The sequence below is a fragment of the Bos mutus genome, chromosome 13 (assembly GCF_027580195.1).
Source record: "Bos mutus isolate GX-2022 chromosome 13, NWIPB_WYAK_1.1, whole genome shotgun sequence".
NCBI classification, from domain to species: Eukaryota; Metazoa; Chordata; class Mammalia; order Artiodactyla; family Bovidae; genus Bos; species Bos mutus.
The window spans coordinates 889,299-911,317 of NC_091629.1; the positions used below are offsets into that span (position 1 = coordinate 889,299).

General features: G+C 38.2%; 1 protein-coding gene across 1 annotated transcript in view; it reads left to right on the forward strand.

The window, feature by feature from the left end:
* The window catches only part of UPF2 (UPF2 regulator of nonsense mediated mRNA decay), a 95,765-nt gene that overhangs the window by 71,539 nt on the left and 2,207 nt on the right, over nt 1–22,019 (forward strand). The window contains 5 exon segments of the mRNA XM_070380887.1: nt 5,003–5,107; nt 5,409–5,507; nt 10,292–10,459; nt 17,379–17,520; nt 18,801–18,921. Of these exon segments, the coding sequence (XP_070236988.1) occupies nt 5,003–5,107; nt 5,409–5,507; nt 10,292–10,459; nt 17,379–17,520; nt 18,801–18,921 (635 nt within the window).

Here is a 22,019-nt window from a genome sequence, read left to right on the forward strand (position 1 = left end):
TTCTACCATTTTGGACCTACCTACCTGTCATTTTTATATAGGATTCAACATAATAGTTCTAATTCTTTCCACTTTTTTCTTGTAAACCTGCTCTAAGTTTTAAAAATTCCACCTGAAAGATTAAGTGTCTGGGGTTTGCTTCATCATCTGGAAGTAGACTGGGCAGTGAGTTAGGGATGTAGAAGACACTGAAACTGACCGTTAGCTGATCATTGTTCAGTTGTGTAATGAGTAAGTAAGGGTTTGTTACGCTGTTCTGTCTCCATTAATATATATTTAAGTTAGAAAGTTAAGAAAATGGAAAGTCAGGTAAGAATAACAATAACATACTGATGAATAAAATTTATACCTTGAAATTAGGACCTTTTCACTTTTTAAGCTTATAATATGACATCATGTGTATGGCTCTTTGTGCTTGGGTGCTAAAAGCATTTAGGAGAGAGTGATCATAAGTGTGATTTTAATTAAATACTGAGAAAGTTTAAATGTATAATCAGTACAGTGTTTTATGGAAATGGAATTTATTAAATTTTAAAGTTTTGATTTATAGTAAATAGAATGCAAATGTTTAGAGGTTATGAGTTGTTTAATGTGTAAAGCAGTATAGATTATTTAAGGCATTCATAAGATAGATTCATGAACTGGGTTATTTTTGGCTGTGCTGGGTCTTCATTGCTGCACATGGGCTTCTCTAGTTGTGGTGAGTGGGGGTTGTTCTCTGGTTACAGCGCGACGGCTTCTCATTGTGGTGGCTTCTCTTGTTGCTGAGTGCTGGCTTTAGTGTGCACAGGCTTCGTAGTTGAGCTGCTTGGGCTTAGTTGCTCCACAGCATGTGGGATCTTCCCAGACCAGGGATCAAATTGGTGTCCCTTGCCTTGCAAGGTGGATTCTTAACCACTAGACCACCTGGGGAGCCCTAAACTAGATTTTTTAAAAGCTTCATTTAGCATGAAAGAAAAACGACCTATGCATGCATACATGCTAAGTCGCTTCAGTTGTGTCCGATTCTTTGTGACCTTATGGACTGTAGCCTGCCAGGCTCCTCTGTCCATGGGATTCTCCAGGCAAGTATACTGGAGTGAGTTAAATGACCCATAGTTTAGGGTAATTAAGATTTTCTATAGTTAGAAGTAAAAATCCCTAAGTCTTTGTTTCTATTAGCCCTGAGGGTCTGTAGCTATTAATGAACATTTTGTTTAATTTGACTACATAGCAAATAGCTTCGCTATTAAAAATGAATGATTGTATAAAAGGCAGCTTGTTTGTTTGGCTTTTAAAATTGGCTGGGCTTCCTGTGTGGCTCAGCTGGTAAAGAATCCGCCTGCAATGTGGTTGACCTGGGTTTGTTCAATCCCTTGGTTGGGAAGATCCCCTGGAGAAGGGAAAGGCTATCCACTCCAGTAGTCTAGCCTAGAGAATTCCATGGACTGTATACTCCATGGGGTTGCAAAGAGTTGGACTTGACTGAGGGACTTTCACTTTAAATTTGGCTAGCATTTATAGGCAGTGGAAGTGCATCTTTATACTGGGTTTTTTTGCTACTACTTTTCCCCCAGTTTTATTGCGATATAGTGGATAATATTGCATTAGTTTAAGGTGTACATACAACAGTGATTTGATATATTTATATATAGAGAGAGAGAGAGGCAGAAATGATTACCATAATAAGTTTAGTTAACATCCATCACCTAACATAGTTATAAATGTTTTTACTTGTAATGAGAACGATTAAGATCTACTCTCTTAGCAGACTTTAAATAAACAGTACAGTATTGTCATCACTTTTCTCTTTCCAACCTGACAGCTCCCGTAAAGTAGATATAAATAAGCTGATAAAAATTTAGAACTGGAATATATTTCTATAATACATTTCTTTTTTTTTTTTTTTAACATGTGTCCTAAGCCTTATCATGTGACAAATGTCACATGTAGGTGATAACTTTCATTCTTTCAGTATGTAACTGGACATCTGCCCATAGTTGGTCTTCCAAATATATTCAGAAAGTATAAACCCTTTATAAACACAATTCAGATTTCGCTTTTACAGGAAAACTTGTGGTGGTTATGAAAAGTGACAGAAATTGCTCCATGTTAGGGACACTCTGGAATTTGTCCCTACCACATTTTCTAGAAGGCTGTGCAGCTTAAAAAACTTTTTTCTAGAAAACCATTGTCTTATACGAAATAAGTCTGAAAGCCTAGTAAGTGGTGACTATTCCACCTGGAAAATTAATGCAAGGAAAACTAGCCTACAGTTTTAAGACGGAATGTTATAAAATTCAAGCATTAAGCAGACATTTCACCATTTTAACATAGCTTGCAATAATGTTGTCGTGTAATTTTCAGGGAAGACGTTTAGTGAAGTTCTCAGGTTTTATGATATCTCAGTTTACTGAGATACTAAGGCAACATCCAAGAAATATAATACATTTCTATGAAGTAGACATTGCTATATTGCTTTTCTAAAAAATGAGGTCATAGAAACATTCAATTGTATAATTTAAATTGGCTTATTAAGTATTTTATAACAAAAGGAAATAATAAGTGTTTCGTAATTTAGACTAATTTAGACTATGTAGACTAATATTCCATTTTGTATTTTTAGACTAATTTTATGGCTGTTTATGGATTTTGCACTAATTTGATAAAGAATCTAATAAATGAAACATCCTTAGTAAATGTGACGTTAAAGAATAGCTCACTTTCCTATAGATTCCTTATTTGAATAGTTGTGATATTTTCTCCAAATGCATTTCAGCTTTTAAAAAGTGAACTTTATAATTTTAAAAATTGTATCATTTTAAACTATTTCTTTTCTGGTTGTAAAGTGGATATTATACATAATATATGTGAATTTGCTAAATGGGAAAACAAATTCAACAGGATGACTCCTGAGTCTTGGCTAGGAGGAGATGTGAAAGGAGTATGGTTGGTTTACTTTAAGAAATGGAATTGGAATTGTTACTTTCCCACCCAGGACCACCCTTTCCCATGACTATCCTCCAAACATAGGAGAACATTTTTAGAGAGAGAAGATGGGTTGATTATAAAGTAGTGAGGACAATGTGTAGAATATTCTATAAATACTTGCCTCGACTGAGAAAAGAACAGGGCTGGAGTGGAACTCTTCAGAAACATTGTACTTTTCTTTTCCATCTTGTTCCACAACTCTTCCAAGCTCCGGATGGCCTTTTGAAGTTACTCTTAACACCTCAGTTCAGTTCAGTCGCTCAGTCATGTCCAACTCTTTGTGACCCCATGGACTGCAGCATGCCAGGCTTCCTTGTCCATCACCATCTCCCAGAGTTTACTCAAACTCATGTCCATTGAGTCGGTGATGACATCCAACCATCTCATCCTCTGTCATCCCCTTCTCCTCCCACCTTCAGCCTTTCCCAGCGTCAGGGTCTTTTTCAGTGAGTCAGTTCTTTGCATCAGGTGGCCAAAGTAATATAAAAATTGGTGAAAGAAAAAAATTCATGCATTTTAGCTTAGTTTTTGAATAGGAAGTATCTTTCCAGTGTTAAGAAATGATTAATTTTTTTCCAAGAGCCAGTTGAAGTGCATTTCTGTTGCAGATTTAATTTTGAAGTACAGAATTTTGTCAAAAAGTTAATGCATTTCTGTACTATGCTCAAATATTTCCACTTCAGAAATTCTAAAAGTTTTCAAATATCTGTAAAGTATTAATAATTTAGATTATTGAAATTAATTGCTAGGTATACTAAATGTATTATAACAAATTTAAATCATTTGTTTCTCATAGGAATTATTTCTCATTCACTTTATTTCTCTCAGCACAATGAAAAGCAGCTGGGTTTAGTGCAGTTTTTTTTTTTTTCTTTTTCCTTTAACTTTTATGGAACAAAGTGGGAGTGAATTGTGTTGAAAGCTTCCTCAGATGGAATGCTGCCACTGTGTGGCTGTATTTTTTGGTTTTGGTTATGGTTTCTTTTTTGTGTCTCTTTGAAAATCCATTGGAGTTCTGCTCAGTCTTCCATTTGAAGAGGAATTTTGGCTGATAGACAAGGATGTGGGGGTACTGACAGGAGAGGATAGGGGAGATGTAATACTTGAAAGCCACCAGCAAGGGGAGTCAGAATGTCTAGCTCTTTGGCTTAAAAAAGCACATGTCCTTGGGCAAGTCATTTAACTTTTCCAAGCATTAGTTTTTTCACATATAAAAATGAAGACAATAAAGCTTATCCGTCCTTCTTCAGAACTGGGTGAGCAACAAAATGCTGTGAGAGTACACTCCACCCTGAGATGCTTTATGCAGTGAGATACTTTATAAAATGTAGTGTCATTGTTTTCAGATGGTAATGATGTTAAATTTGAATTGTCAGTTTTCATTGCAGAGTTACATGGGTATTAAAGAATTGCTGTGAGAAAAATCAGTCTTAAGTTTGTTGCTGCTGCTACTGCTAAGTCACTTCAGTCGTGTCCGACTCTGTGCGACCCCATAGACGGCAGCCCACCAGGCTTCCTGTCCCTGGGATTCTCCAGGCAAGAATACTGGAGTGGGCTGCCAGTTTCCTTCTCCAAAGCGTGAAAGTGAAAAGTGAAAGTGAAGTCGCTCAGTCGTGTCCGACTCTATCGACCCCATGGACTGCAGCCTACCAGGCTCCTCCGTCCATGGGATTTTCCAGGCAAGAGTGCTGGAGTCGGGTGCCATTGCCTTCTGCGTCAAGTTTGTTAGGAAGGAGAAAAATATGAAAGGTGCAAGAAACTTGTTCCTTGTGGAATTCATGGATAAGTTTCTAAAAAGGATCTTTGTATTACTAGGTCAATGGAAGATGTAAAATGGGTTTTTTAGCTACTGTTGTGTAGTAAGAGTTGCCAGCTGATTTTGCCCTACCATTCTAGGCAGACTGCATAACAGGTTGAAACTGGAGAATAAGAAATAATTATACATAAATTTTAACATCTTTTTAAGGCATGTAAAATTATTAGTAAAGTTTTTCAAAAGTTTTAATCTTCTACAAATATTAAACAATTTCAGGAGGGTTCTGATAATGATGATGATGAAGGGGAGGAGGAAGAGGAAGAGAATACAGATTATCTCACGGATTCAAATAAAGAGAATGAAACTGATGAAGAAAATACTGTACGTATCATTAAAACTTTGCTCTTTGAAATTGTACATCATTTTCATAATATTTCAATTTTAGCCACCAAAGTTTTGATTTTTGTGATTATTGAAATATTTCTTTAGAAATTCATTTTTTATTTTCTTATCTAAACACTTTTCTTTATTTGCAAGTTCTTTGAATATTTAATAATGTTATTATTTTACCTAACTCATTCCTTGAGTTACGTTGAACAAGTTATCAATTAGAAGGCTCTGCCATAGAAAACATTACAGTTAGAATTCCCAGTTTGAATTGTTTCTGTTTTGTTTTAATAAGGAGGTAATGATTAAAGGAGGTGGACTGAAACATGTACCTTGTGTAGAAGATGAGGACTTCATTCAAGCTCTGGATAAAATGATGCTAGAAAACCTTCAGGTATTAAATGTTTCTCTATTCCAAAGTACTTAATATAAAATATTGCAGCACACTTGATTGTGATGGGAGAGTCTCTGCTCTCTAAACGTTTTTACCTCTGCAGCAGCTTTTCCTAATTTAGGCAGTTTGAGGCTGCCAATACTTCTGGCATCCTACATCCTGATTTGCTATGCTTCTTTGAAATAGAATAGAAAAAATAAATGTTATCAGACTTGGAGCAGAGTAATTTCGTTGTATCACCCTCTGCCTTTTCTCCTCTTTCTAAGACCCTTTACTTGCAGTTTGTTTAGGAGTCAAACTACAGAAGATTAGAATTTGGGGAAATTTAATTTAGTAAATTCTTTAGTTTGACTTATAATTTGAATAACTTGTATATAAATATCTGGAAGAATATTGGTTATTCAATGTTTAAAGTACTCATGATATTAAGATACTGGATTTTATTAAAAGCTCCATCTTCCAGTGATTTAGGTAATTGTGTTTTATGTTTTTCTGTAGTTAGGAGTAAAATCCCATGAACTATTTACTTCAGCCCTATTTGTAGCTATTGTTAAGCCCTTTGGTGATTTGAGGGCTTTTGTCATTGGAGTGGTAGCTGAAAGCTCCACGGAGTGGGCTCAGTGGAAAAGGGAGAAGTGAACATACTGGATACAGGTAGAGCTAACTTGAGAAGTTTTTACTAGAAAGGGGAGAAAAATGGGCATGTGGCTAGAGAAAGTCAGTTGAAAGAGTGTTTTTAAGATAAAAGATATTATGGAGTACATGCTGATGGAATAATCCTCTAGAGAAGATGGATTTTACTTTCATTGTTGCTACTAAGGCCAAAAGCTATGATAATGTATAAATAGCAGTTCAGGTACATTAGTCTCAGGAACCAAAGGAACAGAATACTTTGGTAGAGTGTAAAGGAAGATCCTTTTTTAAATGAGATAATCAGAGAAGACATCTCTGAGATCATGACTTTTAGACAAGACAGGTACAAAGGAACCATCTAGGTGAAAAATTAGGATTAATGTAAAAACTGTGTCAGAGGTCCTGATCAGGGCAGAAAAGTACTTGTTTGAAAAACTTTAAAAAGGGCGCCAGTAGTAATAGAACATAGTCTGTCTGTGGGAGGGTCACAGCATGAGACAGGTAATTGGGAGTGGCACAGTCCTTTAAAGAGCTGGTTCAGACTGTGTGTTAGTCGCTCAGTCGTGTCCGATTCTTTGAAACCCTATAGACGGTAACCTGCCAGGTTCTCTGTTCACGAGATTATCCAGGCTAAAATACTGGAGTGGCTTGCCATTCCCTTCCCTTCTCCAGAGGATCTTCCTGACCTAGAGATCAAACCCTGGTCTACTGAGACAGGACTAAAAGCAGAGAGACTAACCAGGGGTGTGGTTAGAAGGCTGTGGTGGTAACCTAGCTGAGAGATGATGGTCATCTGTCTAGGAGAGTGGCAGGACACATGGACAGAAGTCTGGATTTGAAAAGCTTTTTAGGCAGAATGAACTGGATTTATTTGGTGCTTGATTAGGTAGTAGTATATGGGGCCAAGGAGTCAAGGATGACACCCCGTCTTGTGGCTTGGATCACTGGCTTGTCTCTAAGAAACAGGAGAGTGCGAGTAGGAGTTACACTTGGTAAGTTTGAGGAGCCTTTGAAGGCATCAGTGTAAATGTCTGGAGAGCAAAAGAGAAACATAAACAGCGGTTGTTAGAGTACTTTTAAAGCCATGGCAATAACTGGCTCATCCAGATGTAAAGTGCGGAGACAGAAGAGAAGCAGGTTCAGGATTGAGCCCTGACAAACCCCAACATTTAGAAAAGGTGGAAAAGCTGATGAAGTCAAAGGAATGGGAAATTTCGGTGTGGTTCTGTGGTCATCACTTATTGAGAGTGCTTAAGAAGTGAGCTGGAAAGGTGAGAGGATGTGATCAGAGAGGAGGGAAGTTTGAATTCACATTTTTGCAGTTGTGTTTATGTATAGGAGAAAACTTCATCCACTGTTAGGCCCTGATTTTAAATCATTATCAGATACCCAAAATGAACAGTTGTACAGACTTTTTTCTTTTGCTAAAAATCATAGGAAGACACAGTATTGTAAAGACATCATTTCTCCATAAATCATGTCCTTAAATTTCATGCAGTCCTCATTCTGTCCCATCAGGGAAATTTGGGGGATAGGGTGAGGGTTGGAGGAAGAGAAAAACAGGGACATGGATGTAGAATGAACCTAATAAAATTGTTCTTAAATTCTTAAAGAATAACCGAACAGTTAAGAAACTTGTAGAAAATAAAGTGTGACACACGAGATAATAAAACATTTTAAATATACAGCAATAGTTTGGTATAGGAATGGATAGATTAATCAGAGGAGGGTCCAAAATAGACCTTGCATTGCATTGCCTGTGTACTCAGTTATGTGTGACTCTTTGAGACCCCATGGACTGTAGCCCACCAGGCTCCTCTGTCCATGGATTTTCCAGGCAAGAATATTGGAATGAGTTGCCAGAATCTAAAATAGACCTTAGAACATGGCAGTTTAATCTTGATGAAGTTAACATCTCAAATCATGTGAGGGAAAATGGTATCTTCAATAGAATGGATTTCTGTTTTTAATTTCCACCCTATAATTAATTGCAAATCTCTCAAATAATTTTAAAGATTGTAAAGACTGTTGAGCACTGCATTGACTTTATGTTTATTCTTCATACAGTGCCTTTAGCTGTTAGATACTGTTCGTATTCCCATGTTTCAGTTAAAGAAACAGGCTTGGAAAAAACAACAAAATAAACTTGTTTAAAGTAAAAGGGGTAGTGAGTGGTGCAGTCTCTTATCAACCATTTGTTACACTACTTTCCAGCACGAAATGCCATAGAAATCTCTTTAGAAATAACTAACCAGGAGAAAAAAATCTATAGCTGACACAACACAAGAGTCAGTATCTGTACTAAGCTAAAGAGATTGTACAAACCAGTGAGAAGAAATGAATGACTCATTTTGTTGTTAGAAAGAATATAGTGCTAAAGCTCACTGATAATCAAATGATAAGCAAACTAAGAAGGGCCTTTTTATCAGGTCATAAAATATTAAGATTTAAAAAGTGATGGTACCTGTTGTGGTTAAGTGTAGGTAAACATCTATACTTGGTCAATGTTAAGTGAGTCCAGCCTTTTTTAGAGAGAAATTTAGTAAACCTGTCAGAATGACTTGCCATTTGATCTAAAAGTGCACCCTTAATAGCATGAAAAGTGTGACATTGTAATAGAAAAAAAAAGTCTAAGCTGTCAGTAGAGGGCCAATAAAATAATTAGCTCTGTACTAGATGCCCAAGATACAGAATCTAAAAGAAGAAGAAACATGTATGTTTAGCATAGAATAATATTTGTCATGGTTGCTCCTGTTTATATGTGTTATGTTGTATATGTCACGTACATGTATGTTTCATATATATATATGCAAGAAAAAATCTGGAAGGACATGACCCATTGTTAATAGTTCTTGCATGTTAGAGTCAGGCAGAGGGAGATAGCTGTAGGAATTGGTATGGACACATTTGCTAATATATTTTTGTATTAGTTTATGAAGAGAATATGTTAATTTTATAATTAGAAAAGAAAGGTAATTTACATATCCAGATTCCTCTGACATGATTGTTTCAAATTTTAAGTTAAAAAGTCTTTATAAATAATCTTATGAACCTGGGAGAACTTCAACCAAATTCTAACAGTTGGAGCTAAGAAATCAAAAACAATAAAACCTTACACCTTTATTACCGTTTTGCTGATTTGCAGGTCTCTTGCAAATATGGTGCCTGAATCAAAAGAGTATTTAAATGGCAGTAAAGAAGTTTTAATACCTTCATGCCCTTTTAGCATTGCTTGCTTAGCTTTGAAGTATCATGTTCAGCGCTTTCCTCATTCGTGCTCCATTCATTCAGACTTAGAAAATTATTTGCAGTTCCCTAAATGCACCTGCTGTTTCACATCTTTGCTTTTGCACCTGTTCTTCCCCTGTCTAAATTCTCTGTGTATCCCCCAAACTGCTCTTTTACCATCTGGTTGGAAGAAGGCTTGTGAAGTCTTTAATGTTCTCAAATGTCCCGTTTTCATTCAGCCTTTTGTGAAATCTCAGCACCCACCCACTCTCAACTAGTCGTATGTAGTCACTCTATTGTACACGTTATACACAACTCAGATAAATCGTAATTAATTTCTCTTTCTTACTTAACAAGCTTATGAGCTCTTTGAGGATTAGAGATTGTCTTTTTAATACTAGTATCTCCAAGCTTAACACATAGTAAGTCATCCATCGGTGAAGATTTGTTTTAATAATTGTTGATAAATCCAGTGTAAATGTTAAAAAGAATTGATATTAACAAGTAGGAAGTTTATCTGTTCACTCTTAAATACTGAGCTCTGACTGCATGTGCTCACAGCAGGAAACACCAGAGAAGGGGCACAGTGATGAACCCATCGGTCAGGTAGGGGTGCTCATAGATAAGGAGGCGGTTGTGGCCCATGATAATTACAAAGGAAGGTGTGTGCTCTGAGGGTGAATGAAAGGGCCCAGTGTACTCAAACAGGACAGTAGAACCTGCAGCACTGTGTGTTTGAGTTTGGGAGAGACCTGACCCATCAGCAGGAGCCAAATTGTATGGTTCCAAGGGATGTGTGGAGGTGGGGGACGACTCTGGTTTCAGAAAGATTACTTGGGTCTAATGATTGTTCTAAGATATATAGCACTGAAGGAATTACAATTTATTGGGCTATTCACATTTTTTTCATTTCTGTCTTTAAGCAACGAAGTGGCGAATCTGTTAAAGTGCACCAACTTGATGTTGCCATTCCCTTGCACCTCAAAAGCCAGCTGAGGAAAGGACCCCCACTTGGTGGTGGGGAGGGAGAGACAGAGTCTGCAGACACAATGCCATTTGTCATGTTAACCCGAAAAGGCAATAAGCAACAGGTGAGAATCTGTCCACAGTGTATTCCCCGTTCATTGGTAGTTCCCAAGTGTAAGTGGTAACTTTGTTTTATAGGTTCTTGCTTACAGGGGGAAAAGACTGGTATTCAGTGGTAGAAATAATTTTATCTGTTATGTGCACAAAAGACACATGTAACTTCCATCAAATAGATGGGTGTTTTTTAATGGAAAGAACATTTAAAATTTAAGTCATATGCATTTGTTAGAAGATACACATACTGACTTTCAGTAGGAAAGTTTTATCAGTAAGCTCACAGTGAGAAAGGAAAGGAGGGTGATGGCAGATAATCTTGAAAAAAAAAATGCTCACTTGCCAAATGGCTTTTGGGAAAAAAATAAAAAAACATTGTTTTCTGACCCCTGATCCTTCTCCTCCATTCTCCTTAAACCACCTCCTCTTTCTTTTCCTTATCTCACAGATGGCCCTCACAATCATTCCCCTGTCTACTAAGCTATCACTTTGATTCATACATTCAGTCCTCAAATATTATTTGTCTGCTCTGCCAAATACCTGCCCAAGTGTAAGGCAATGGTGATGAACAGGATGTAGCCCCTGGCCATGTGAGCACACACCAGCTGAGGGAGAGAGACAAGCATAATATTATACTTGCTGATTGTGGAAAGTGCCCTGAAGGAAATGGAGCCCGGCTCCCAGATCTACATCATTTATTACTAGTTGCGTTTAAAAAAAAAAAAAAAAATTCATACTTAATTATTTCTGAGTTCAAGCTGCCTCTTAGAGTTGATGGAATCTTAGGATAATTGACAGCATTTTTTTCTGTTTTAGTGGTATGTAAAATAATGGTGCATCTTATAATTAACAGAAGCATCTATGAATATGGTGGCTAGAACAGCTTGTCAGACCAGTCTGATACCTGGTTCCCACGTTCGTTTAAATTGTCATTTAACAGCTACACTTATTGTTGACGTGTTATGTACCAGGCACTGTTCCACGTGCAGAAATATAGCAGTCAACCAAGTCCCTCCTCTCTTCGGAGCTTTCATTCTAGTATTGAGAGGCAAACAAGAAATAATGTCAGGTTGAGGACAATGCTCTGTTGGAAAATAAAGCAAGTTAAGCGGATAGGAGACTGAAGTGGGGAGGATGTGATGAGAGGGAGACTGCTGTTGTAGAGGGTGACCAAGGAAGGCCTGGAATATCCTCTGTGACGCGAGGGACATTCTGTTCCCTCCCTTCCGGAACAGGCTCAAGGAGATGGTGCCTACCTTCATCTTTTATCTCTGCTTTGTCAGGTAATTTCTTGTTACTCAAAAGATCAAAGTTGCAGAGCATATCATCATTTTGCTGTGGTGCAAATAAGTCTTGAGATGTGAAAGCTGAGTACCAGTTAGGATCACATAATGGAGGGCTGGGAACAGGCTTTCCATCATGACTCACGTGTAAATAGTTAACTTGACTTCGCTTCTGAGCACTGCTGGGTCTTTATCAGATATTCTTCATAATTCCATAAAGTCAACAGGACTTTCCTCCATCCTAGACTTTAAGGTTATCAAGGTTTTACAAAAGCTCCCCACTTTCTCACCTTCAGGCCAGAGTTGAGCCCTGACATTTCCCCTCTCCTCATCTTCCACCCAGTACCTAGAAAAATAAGGGTTTGTTTTTGATCAAGACCCTAGACTTGGCGCTGGAGTCTTTGTAAAACTACTCTTCCCAGCACTTGGAACTGCTGGTTCACCATGGCCCCCAGAATTCTCGAAGTCCAGAGTTTCTGCTTTTCTTTTCTAGGGATAACTTAGTTCTCTGAGTAGACTTTTCCCTTTTTTTTTTTTTTTTTAATAATTGTCAAGGGCAGTACGTGGCAACTTCAGTTCCATAGGCTGAACTATCACATGGGAATTGGTTCCTGTTCCTATACAGCTCCTGAACTTTCTTTGCTACATTGACACATTTACTGAGTCTTGATTTTTCTTGTTTAAAAGGAGCTTTAGGAATATATTTCTGTGAAGATCAACTTGTTCAGTCACCCAGTTGTGTCCGACTCTTTGTTACCCCATGGACTGCAGCACACCAGGCCTCCATGTCCCTCACCATCTCCTGGAGTTTGCCCAAGTTCATACTCATTACATCGGTGATGGCGTCCAGCTATCTCATCCTCTGATGCCCTCTTCTTCTGCGCTCCATGTTTCCCAGCATTAGGGACTTTTCCAATGAGTTGTCTGTTCACATCAGATGACCAAAGTATTGGAGGTTCAGCTTCATTATCAGTCCTTCCAGTGAATGTTCAGTGTTGATCTCCCTTAAGATTGACTGATTTGATTTTCTTGCTGTTCAAGTGACTTTCAGAAGTCTTCTCCAGCACCACAGTTCAAAGGTATCAATTCTTTGGCATTCTTCCTTCTTTACAGTCCAGCTCTCTCAACCGTATGTGACCACTGAGACAATGATAGCCTTGACTATGGACCTTTGTCATCAGAGTAATGTCTCTGCTTATCAACAGACTGTCTAGGTTTGTCACCATTTTCCTGCCAAGAAGCAATTGTCTTCTGGTTCTGTGGCTGCAATCACTGTCCGCAGTGATTTTGGAGACCAAGAAGAGGAAATCTGTCACTACTTCCACCTTTTCCCCTTCTGTTTGCCATGCGGTAATGGGGCCAGATGCCATGATCTTAGTTTAATATTTACTCTTAAGGTGGCTCTTTCACTCTCATCAAGAGGCTCTTTAGTTCCTCTTCGCTTTCTGCCATTAGAGTGGTATCATCTGCATATCTGAGGTTGTTGATGTTTCTCCTGCCTATCTTTTAATTCCAGCTTGTAATGCATCCAGCCCGGCATCTCTCATGATGTGTTCAGTGTATGGTTAAACAAACAGGGTGAGAGCAGACAGCCCTGTCGTACTCCTTTCTCGATCTTGTATGGATCAGTTGTTCCATACAGGGTTCTAGCTGTTGCTGCTTAACCACATGCAGGTTTCTCAAGAGACAGGTAAAATGGTCTGTATTCCCATCTCTCTGAGGGCTTCCACAGTTTGCCGTAATCCATAGTCAAAGACTTCAGCGTTGTCGATGAAACAGATGTTTTTCTGAAATTCCCTTGCTTTCTCTATTTCAGTAAATATTGGTGATTTTATCTCTTATTTCTCATCCTTTTCTAACCCCAGCTTGGACATCTGGAGGTTCTTCATTTGCATAATGCTGAAGCCTAGCATGTAAGATTTTAGGCATGACCTTACTAGCATGAGAGATGAGTGCAATTATCTGATGGTTAGCACATTGTTTGGTACTACCCTTCTTGGAGATTGGGATAAGGATTAATCTTTTCCAGTCCTGTGGCTACTGCTGGGTCTTCCAGATTTGCTCATGTAATAAATGTAAAACCTTGATGGCATCATCCTTTAGGGCTTTGAATAGTTCTGCTAGAATTTCATCGTATCCACTGGATTTATTAACAGTAGTGCTTCTTAAGGCCCACTTGACTTCCCACTCTAGAATGTCTGGCTCTGGGTGACTAACCACACCATCATAGTAATTCAGTTCATTAAGATCTTTTTTATACAGCTCTTCCATGTATTCTTTCCATCTCTTCTTGATCTCTTCAGCATCTACTAGGTCTCTACCATTTTTATCCTTTATTGTGCCCATCTTTGGGCAGAATGCTCCCTTGCTGTTTCCACTTTTTCTGAAGAGATATCTACATCTTTTCCTTTGGTTGTATTCTTCTGTTATTAAACATTGTTCATTGAAGAAGGCCTTCTTATCTCTTCTAGCTATTTTTTGGAACTCTGCTTTTAATTGGATGTACCTTTCCCTCTCTCCCTTGCTTTTTGTTTCTTTGTTTTTCCACTATTTGTAAAACCTCCTCAGATAACCACTTTGCCTTCTTGCTTTTCTTTTTGTTTAGGGTGATTTTGTTTGCCACCTCCTGTACAATATTACAACCTCTGTCCATAGTTCTTCAGGCACACTGTTAACAAGATCTAGTCCCTTGAATCTGTTCATTACCTCTACTATGAATTCATACAAGATTTGACTTAAGTTATACTTGGCTGGCCTATTGTTTTTCCCAGTTTTCTTTAGTTTAAGCCTGAGTTTTGCTGTGACAAGCTGATGATCTGAGCCAAAGTCAGCTCCAGGTCTTGTTTTTGCTGATTGTATACAGCTTCTCCATCTTCAGCTACACAGAATGTAATCAGTTTGACTTTGCTATTGACCATTTGGTGATGTCCATGTGTAAAGTCATCTCTTGTATTGTGAAAAAAGGGTATTTACTATGACTAGTGCATTCTTTTGGCAGAATTCAGTTAAGCTTTGCCTTGCTTCGTTTTCTTCTCCAAAGCCAAACTTACCTATTACTCCAAGTATGTCTTGACTTCCTACTTTTGCATTCCAATCTCCAGTGATGAATAGAATACCTGTTTTAGGTGTTAGTTCTAGGAAGTCTTCTAGATCTTCATAGAACTGATCAACTTCAGCTTCTTCAGCATCAGTGGTAGGGGCATAGACTTGGATTACTGTGATGTTGAATGGCTTGCCTTGGAAATGAACCGAGATTATTGTCATTTTTGAGGTTGTACCCAAGTACATTGTTTCGGACTCTTGTTGATTATGAGGGCTACTCCGTTTCTTCTATGGGATTCTTGCCCACAGTAGTAGATATGATGGTCATCTGAATTAAATTAGTCCATTCTCATCCATTTTAGTTCGCTGATTCATAGGATGTCTGTGTTTATTCTTAACATCTCCTTAACCACGTCCAATTTTCCTTGATTCATGGACCTAACATTCCAGGTTCCTATACAATACTGTTCTTTGCAGCATCAGATTTTACTTTTATCACCAGACACATCCACAACTGAGTATCGTATCCGCTTTGGCCCAACTGCTTCATTCATTCTGGGGCTGTTGGTAATTCTCTGCTCTTCCCCAACAGCGTATTGGACATCTTCAGACTTGGGGGACTTATCTTTTGGTGTCCTATCTTTTTGGCCTTTTATACAGTTCATGAGGTTCTCAGCGGGTATACTAGGTGGTATAACCTGGGTATAACCAGGTATAACCAGGTTTGCCATTCCCTCCTCCAGTGGATCACGTTTTGTCAGAACCCTCTGCTATGACCTGTCCGTCTCGGGTGGCCCTGCATGGCGTGGCTCATAGCTTTATTGAGTTATGCAAGCCCCTTCACCACAACAAGGCAGTGATCCATGAAGGGGGACGATCAACTTATACAACAATAAATAATCAATTTTCTTCATTCATCCCTCTGTTTCCTGAGGCACATATGAAAAATTCATGACCTGTGTCAGTTTGCACACCCTTTTGATCTTTTCAGAATGTGTAGGCATAAAATTAAAACCTACCTTCAGAAACTTTTGAGCTTTGAAAAGTAAATTCATTTCAGTAGTCCTGAATTCTAAATTCTATGGGTCAAAGTAAGACTATGTGTCTGTATTTTAACAGAAATATTTTTTTGTTCAAAGTAGATAGATTATATACTGTGTAACCCATATAACTTCAGAATAAGGAGTGAAGTCCTTACTTCTTAAAACGTGAAATTTTGTTTAAGGAAACATTTTTATTGAACTTTATTTTTAAAATGTTAGCAAACATGAAATGAGAGCTCAGAGTACTTGGTTATTAAGTAAAGTTTCAACTCATAAACATTATTTGGAATTTTGGAATATGTTCAATTTTAGGAACATTATTTGAAGAAACATCGCTGTTATTTTGTGGTCTGAAGAAGAAAGTATATTTTGTTCTGATTTTTATTTCTTTATTTGACTTTTGGGTGTTGGTTCTTCTGGTGCAACGGTTTTTCTAGAAATGTGAAATGCGTAGCCTTATAGGAATCTTTAGTTCTTAAGTGAAAGATCTCTTTGTGCACCAAATTTGTGCCCAGAAATAACTTTCTTCTGTAGTCAGTAGGAAAATAAAAATTTGTACCAGTAAAGGAAATAGTTGAAAAGAAAGGAAAATACTGTTGATAATTTCTTTCTAGATTCAAATGTCTATGAATTAGAATAATAAACTGAAAGAAAATGTCTTATTAAAGCAAAAGTTTTAATGTAAAAGAGCCATTATGTAATGTTTTAAAGAATTTTTTGTTTTAAACAAATGCAAAAGATATTTATTTTGGTTTAATAGTTGTTAACAATCCTGAACCAGGAACATCCTGCTAAAAACAAAACATTCCATAGATAAGAATTATTCCCCTATAACTAATTGTTCAGTTGCTAAACTCTTTCTCTTTTCCAGCATCACAGCTATCTTTAGACTATGAAGACTTGATAATCCTAAAGGTGGACTAGATTTGTTCTGTATAGTCCAGAGGGTAGAAATGAAAAGGGTGCAGATTACAGCTTGCTGTATAAGACCCTTTCTGACAATTAGCCATATGTAAAAGGGTCTACACAGTGGAAAATGATCCCCTGTTTAGATGTGTTGCTTCCAAACAGGGTGCAGAAAAGAGGAGTGTCTGCTTTTTATGGACGTTGAACTTGATGGCCTTCCATTTCTTATCCAACCCTCATGAGTTTATCTCTTAAGTAGAGTAACACTATTGTCTGTCTTATGTTTTGAGATGGTACTATCTTTATTGACTTATTAGGAAAGGAAAAATTAATTTTCTAACCTCATTTAGCTCTACTTATTTATTTGGGCTTCCCAGATGGCTCAGTGATAAAGAATCTACCTGCCTGTGCAGGAGACACAAGAGACTTGGGTTCAGTCCCTGTGTTGGGAAAGATCCCCTGGAGTAGGAAACGGCAACCCACTCCAGTATTCTTGCCTGGGAAATCCCATGGGCAGAGGAGCCTGGCAGGCTGCAGTCCATGGGGTCACAACGAGTTGGGAGTGACTGAGAACAAACGCATGCGCTGATTTATTTGAAATCTTTGTTTCTTGATTTTCTCAAGCCATTTGTGGTTTCTTTACTTTTTTTTCTCAGTTTAAGATCCTTAATGTACCCATGTCTTCCCAACTTGCTGCAAATCACTGGAACCAGCAACAAGCAGAACAAGAAGAGAGGATGAGAATGAAAAAGCTCACACTAGATATCAATGAACGGCAAGAACAAGAAGATTATCAAGGTATCACATTGTTTCCAAGACAGAAGTGGAAAATTGTGATGCCTTTTGGGTTTTTAAAATACAGAACATCAAAGCTATTATTCTGCTCCTTTTCATGTCATGTTTGTTTATATTTAGCCTGAGAAGTTGATTGTCTTTTATATTCCTTTCTGTCTTTATTTTTCTTTCACTTATTTATAAAATAACACTAATGTAATGTTTATCATATTTTGCTTCCCTTGTAATTCAGTTAGATTCCATACTGTAAGAGCTGGATTGCAGGTGAGATAGTACCAAGTTTTAATTGCCTTGTGTTGCCAGTCAACTGTGAGCAAATTATTATTCAGCAAATATCATCTCTTGTCTGTTTGGGAATCCTGGTCTTGAGGACTCTCTTCCTTCCAGATTTGAGTGCATCAAGTTAGGATTCCAGTTTTATACAGACATACTCAGCACACTTGGATTAGCTAAACTTTACATATGGGGTCCACAGACACCTTAAAAGGCCCTCAGAGCCATAACATGGCTTTTATATAGTGTTGTACTCACAAAACTGCTTTTTATGCAAGAGATTGTTGTATAAATAAATATTTGGTTTTCTATCTTTAAATCCCACTTTTAGAATCTTCTCTTTTGGTTGATGCCAATTTTTTAAAAATAATCATGTTTATTTATTTATTTGGTCATGACTAAAGTCATGCGGGATCTTAGTTCCCTGACTGGGTATCGAACCCATGTCCCCTGCAATGGAAGCATGGAGTCCTAGCCACTGGACCACCAGGGAATTCCCAGTACTCAGGGTTCTTAATAATAAAATAATGGTAGCTAACACTCAGTAGAAGTGCTTATTATGGCCAGATGCTTATGTACTTGATCACAGCTTTTAATCCTCACAATAATTCCATGAGATAAATGAAATTTTATATTTAGGGAAACTGAGCCAAAAGCCCCATAGCTAGTAGTATGTGGCAGAGCTGGGATCTAATCTAATATTGCTTAGCTCCAAACACCATGCTCTCAGCTGTTGTACTCTATTGCTTCTTACACTGTTTCACTGCCTCACAAGACACAGTTGTGGCCCCATTGACTGTAAGGGAGCATGGTGTTACATGGTACACAAGAGCATATCTCCTCTCTTGATTGCTCTTCCAGTACTTCTCAATTATTTTAGTCCATATAATGGTGATTTTTCTTTAGTTAGCTACCTGACAGAACTAATAAATTTATCTCCCTTTATTTACTTATTGGGAGGAGTACATTTACCAATGTTAATGCCTTTTCTGTTTTGCTCCTAACTACAGAGATGCTGCAGTCTCTTGCCCAACGCCCAGCTCCAGCAAACACCAATCGGGAGCGGCGGCCTCGTTACCAACACCCAAAGGGAGCGCCTAATGCGGATCTAATCTTTAAGACTGGTGGGAGGTATGACGATCTCGCTTGTTTCTGCCTTAGCTAGTTCTTTTTCATGGTGTCTGTGTGAGTAAGTTAGATAGTTCTGGATTATACCTAATGATAAAGGCCCAAGGATTAGCACAATAGAAAAGTCTTTGAGTTGTAGATATTTGAGGGAAAAAAAAAACCTGTTTATAAAATAGTTACCTATTTTTTGGTTTGTTTTATAAAATCTTGATTTTAGTCATACCAGTATTGGTTTTCATTTTCTTTGACTTTTTTGGATTTTTAAAAATTTTCTCTTTTGCATTTATAGAGAGGACTAGTTATTGATTGATTGGAGAGAAGTCACAGGCTTTTTGTTAGAATTTCTTAAGCCAGTGTTAAGTAATCATAATGTTTATAAAAACTCAAAACCTGTTGTTAGACTTTGAGGCATGCAGATTGAGTTTTTTGGGGGGTATTTTGTTTGTTTTTAAATTATAAAATATCCTGCTGAGACCCATGCCAGTTCTTCTTAAACTTGAGTTGCCTGATGTGAAATAACTAAAACTGTAAGGTATTTCACATAGAAGATATTCCCTAATAAGACCTCACTCATCTTGTTTTTAAGGAACAAAGTTGTTGAAAGTTTAACAGGATCTGATCTGAAGACCCTTCCCCATCAATTTCGTTCTCTGTCTTGTGTTTGGGTTATTATCAAAAGTGACATAGTCTTTGCTGCTCTTACAGGTCTGCCTCGGAGTATTAGTGTTTAGACTGAGGCTGTCAGAGCCGTCAGATATCAACGTGTTGTTGGGAGTAGGCGAGCAGGTGTAGGAGAGAGGTGCTGGGGTTGCAGAAATGGTCCACTGCTGGAGTAGTAGCACTGCAGAAAATGCAGATGTTCATCCTGTGTCTTTACTCACTAAGAATATTTGTGTTCCTGCTACCGTTTTACTTTGAACTATATGCTCAGGCCCTGATAGCTCAGTTGGTACAAAATCCACCTGCAATGCAGGAGACCCCAGTTCGATTCCTGGGTCTGGAAGATCCGCTGGAGAAGGGATAGGCTACCCACTCCAGTATTCTTGGGCTTCCCTTGTGGCTCAGCTGGTAAATAATCTGCCTGCAGTGTGGGAGACCTGGGTTTGATCCCTGGGTTGGGAAGATCCCCTGGAGAAAGGAAAGGCTACCCACTCCAGTATTCTGGCCTGGAGAATTCCATGGACTGTATAGTCCATGGTGTTGCAGAGTGGGACATGACTGAGTGACTGTCACTTCACATATGCTCAGACAACTCTAATCTAATTTCAGTTTAGGAAATTGGTTTGTCACGGAGTTCTCACATCCTTCAGGGTTACTCATGGCTTGTGGGATAAAGTCCCAGCTCCTCACTTCATAACATGACCCTGGATGATAGGGTGCACTCTATTTACTGGCTTTCTCTCCTGCTGTTCTTTGCCCTCCTCCCCACCCAGCTGGCCTCTTAGTTCTCCTAGTTTCACTGTCTTTTGCCTCTCTCTGTTTGGAACCCTCTTGGGCTCTTCCTCTGGATAACTCTTGCTTCTCCGTCTGGTCTTACCTTGATACTCAGGAGTCTCACCTTGGTGCCCTGAGTCACGGTGCTTCCCCAAACCTTACAGTGCTTCATCACCTGCCAGTCTGTCTCCGTCCCCCAGAAAATTGACGATCCAGGAAGCCTTGTCTTGCTTTCCGTATTGTCTCCTACACAGCTTTTGGTGCCTAGCATGTAGTAGATCCCCAGTAAATGTTTGTTGAATGGACAGAGAAACTTCAAAAAAAATAATCTGTGTTTAATCATTTAATCAGCTTTCTTCCTATGTTATGCTACCCAGCACTCATTCCCTTTTGTTTTCCTAATTTTGTGAGACTCCAATTCTTCAGCTACTTCCTTTACCTATTTTAAATCTCTTCCTAAAATACTGATTTGGAAAATAAAATCCTAACTTGTACAGTGCTCTTTAAAAATGACCCTCTGTAAGGTCTCATGGTTTTGTGGTATTTACAAAGCCAGAGCTCTCAAAATGCAGGTATGGATGAATACTGGGGAGGCGTAAAAATGAGTTTCTGAGCCTTTCAAGTACCATGTGTTTTTTAAACTTAAATTGAAGTGAAGTGTAGTCATGTGGAAGAACATTAGCTGATGGGGTGGTGTCTTTTGGTGGTTTGGCTCCTCGTTATTTTCTTCTGTTTTTAACACTGGGCCAGACTCATTGGGAAGCTGCTTATCTAGAGCCATGGTCCTCGGCTACCTGGTGCCGAATTCCTATAGAAGGAGGCAGAAGAAATTCTATGAGGTCTAAAGAACTGTTTTCAGTTGACTCCTAACTTGGCTTGTACTCTTTTAAAAGTTATTAATATTGTTGACATTGTATGGCAGATGAAGGGAAATTTACTAGAAACCTGGTTATTAAAGCGGTTTTAAGTTTTTCTTATCTCTAGATTTTGATAAGGCTCTCAGACATTAATTGTAATGATTTTTATATTTTCTAATCAGGATTGAAATAGGCTGTAAGTTAAAATTTCAGCCCTTCTCCCTGGGTATTAATGTTCTAACAAAGTATAAGCGTTTTGCGAATGAATTAAGATGGCAATAGCACTCTAAGTAATACAGTTACCCACGTGTTTTGTAAGGCAGGACAGGGTTGCTTTCCACTCTGCTAGTGTTGAAAAAACTGTGAAACACAGCATTATGGGAAAGATTGAGGGCAGGAGGAAAAGGGGGCACCAGAAGATGAGATGGTTAGATGGCATTACTGACTCAGTGGACATGAGTTTGAGCAAACTCTAGGAGATAGTGAAGGACAGGAAAGCCTGGCGTGCTGCAGTCCATGGGGTTGCAGAGAGTCTGACATGACTTAGCAACTGAACAACAATAGCATCTTTTGCAAGTACAGTTTACACTCTGTAAATTCGTGTGGATTATACCATTGCTCCTCAAACTTTAAAATACACATTTTAACCATCTTGACTCTCATTAAACTACTGGTTCTGATTAGTTTCTAACAAGCTGTCAGGTGATGTCAAAGCTGCTGGAGTGTGGACTACTCTCAGAGTGATTATATATAGTGAGAGATTATATGGCAGGTGTGTCTCACTTATCAAAAACTGAACACTTTTCCTTT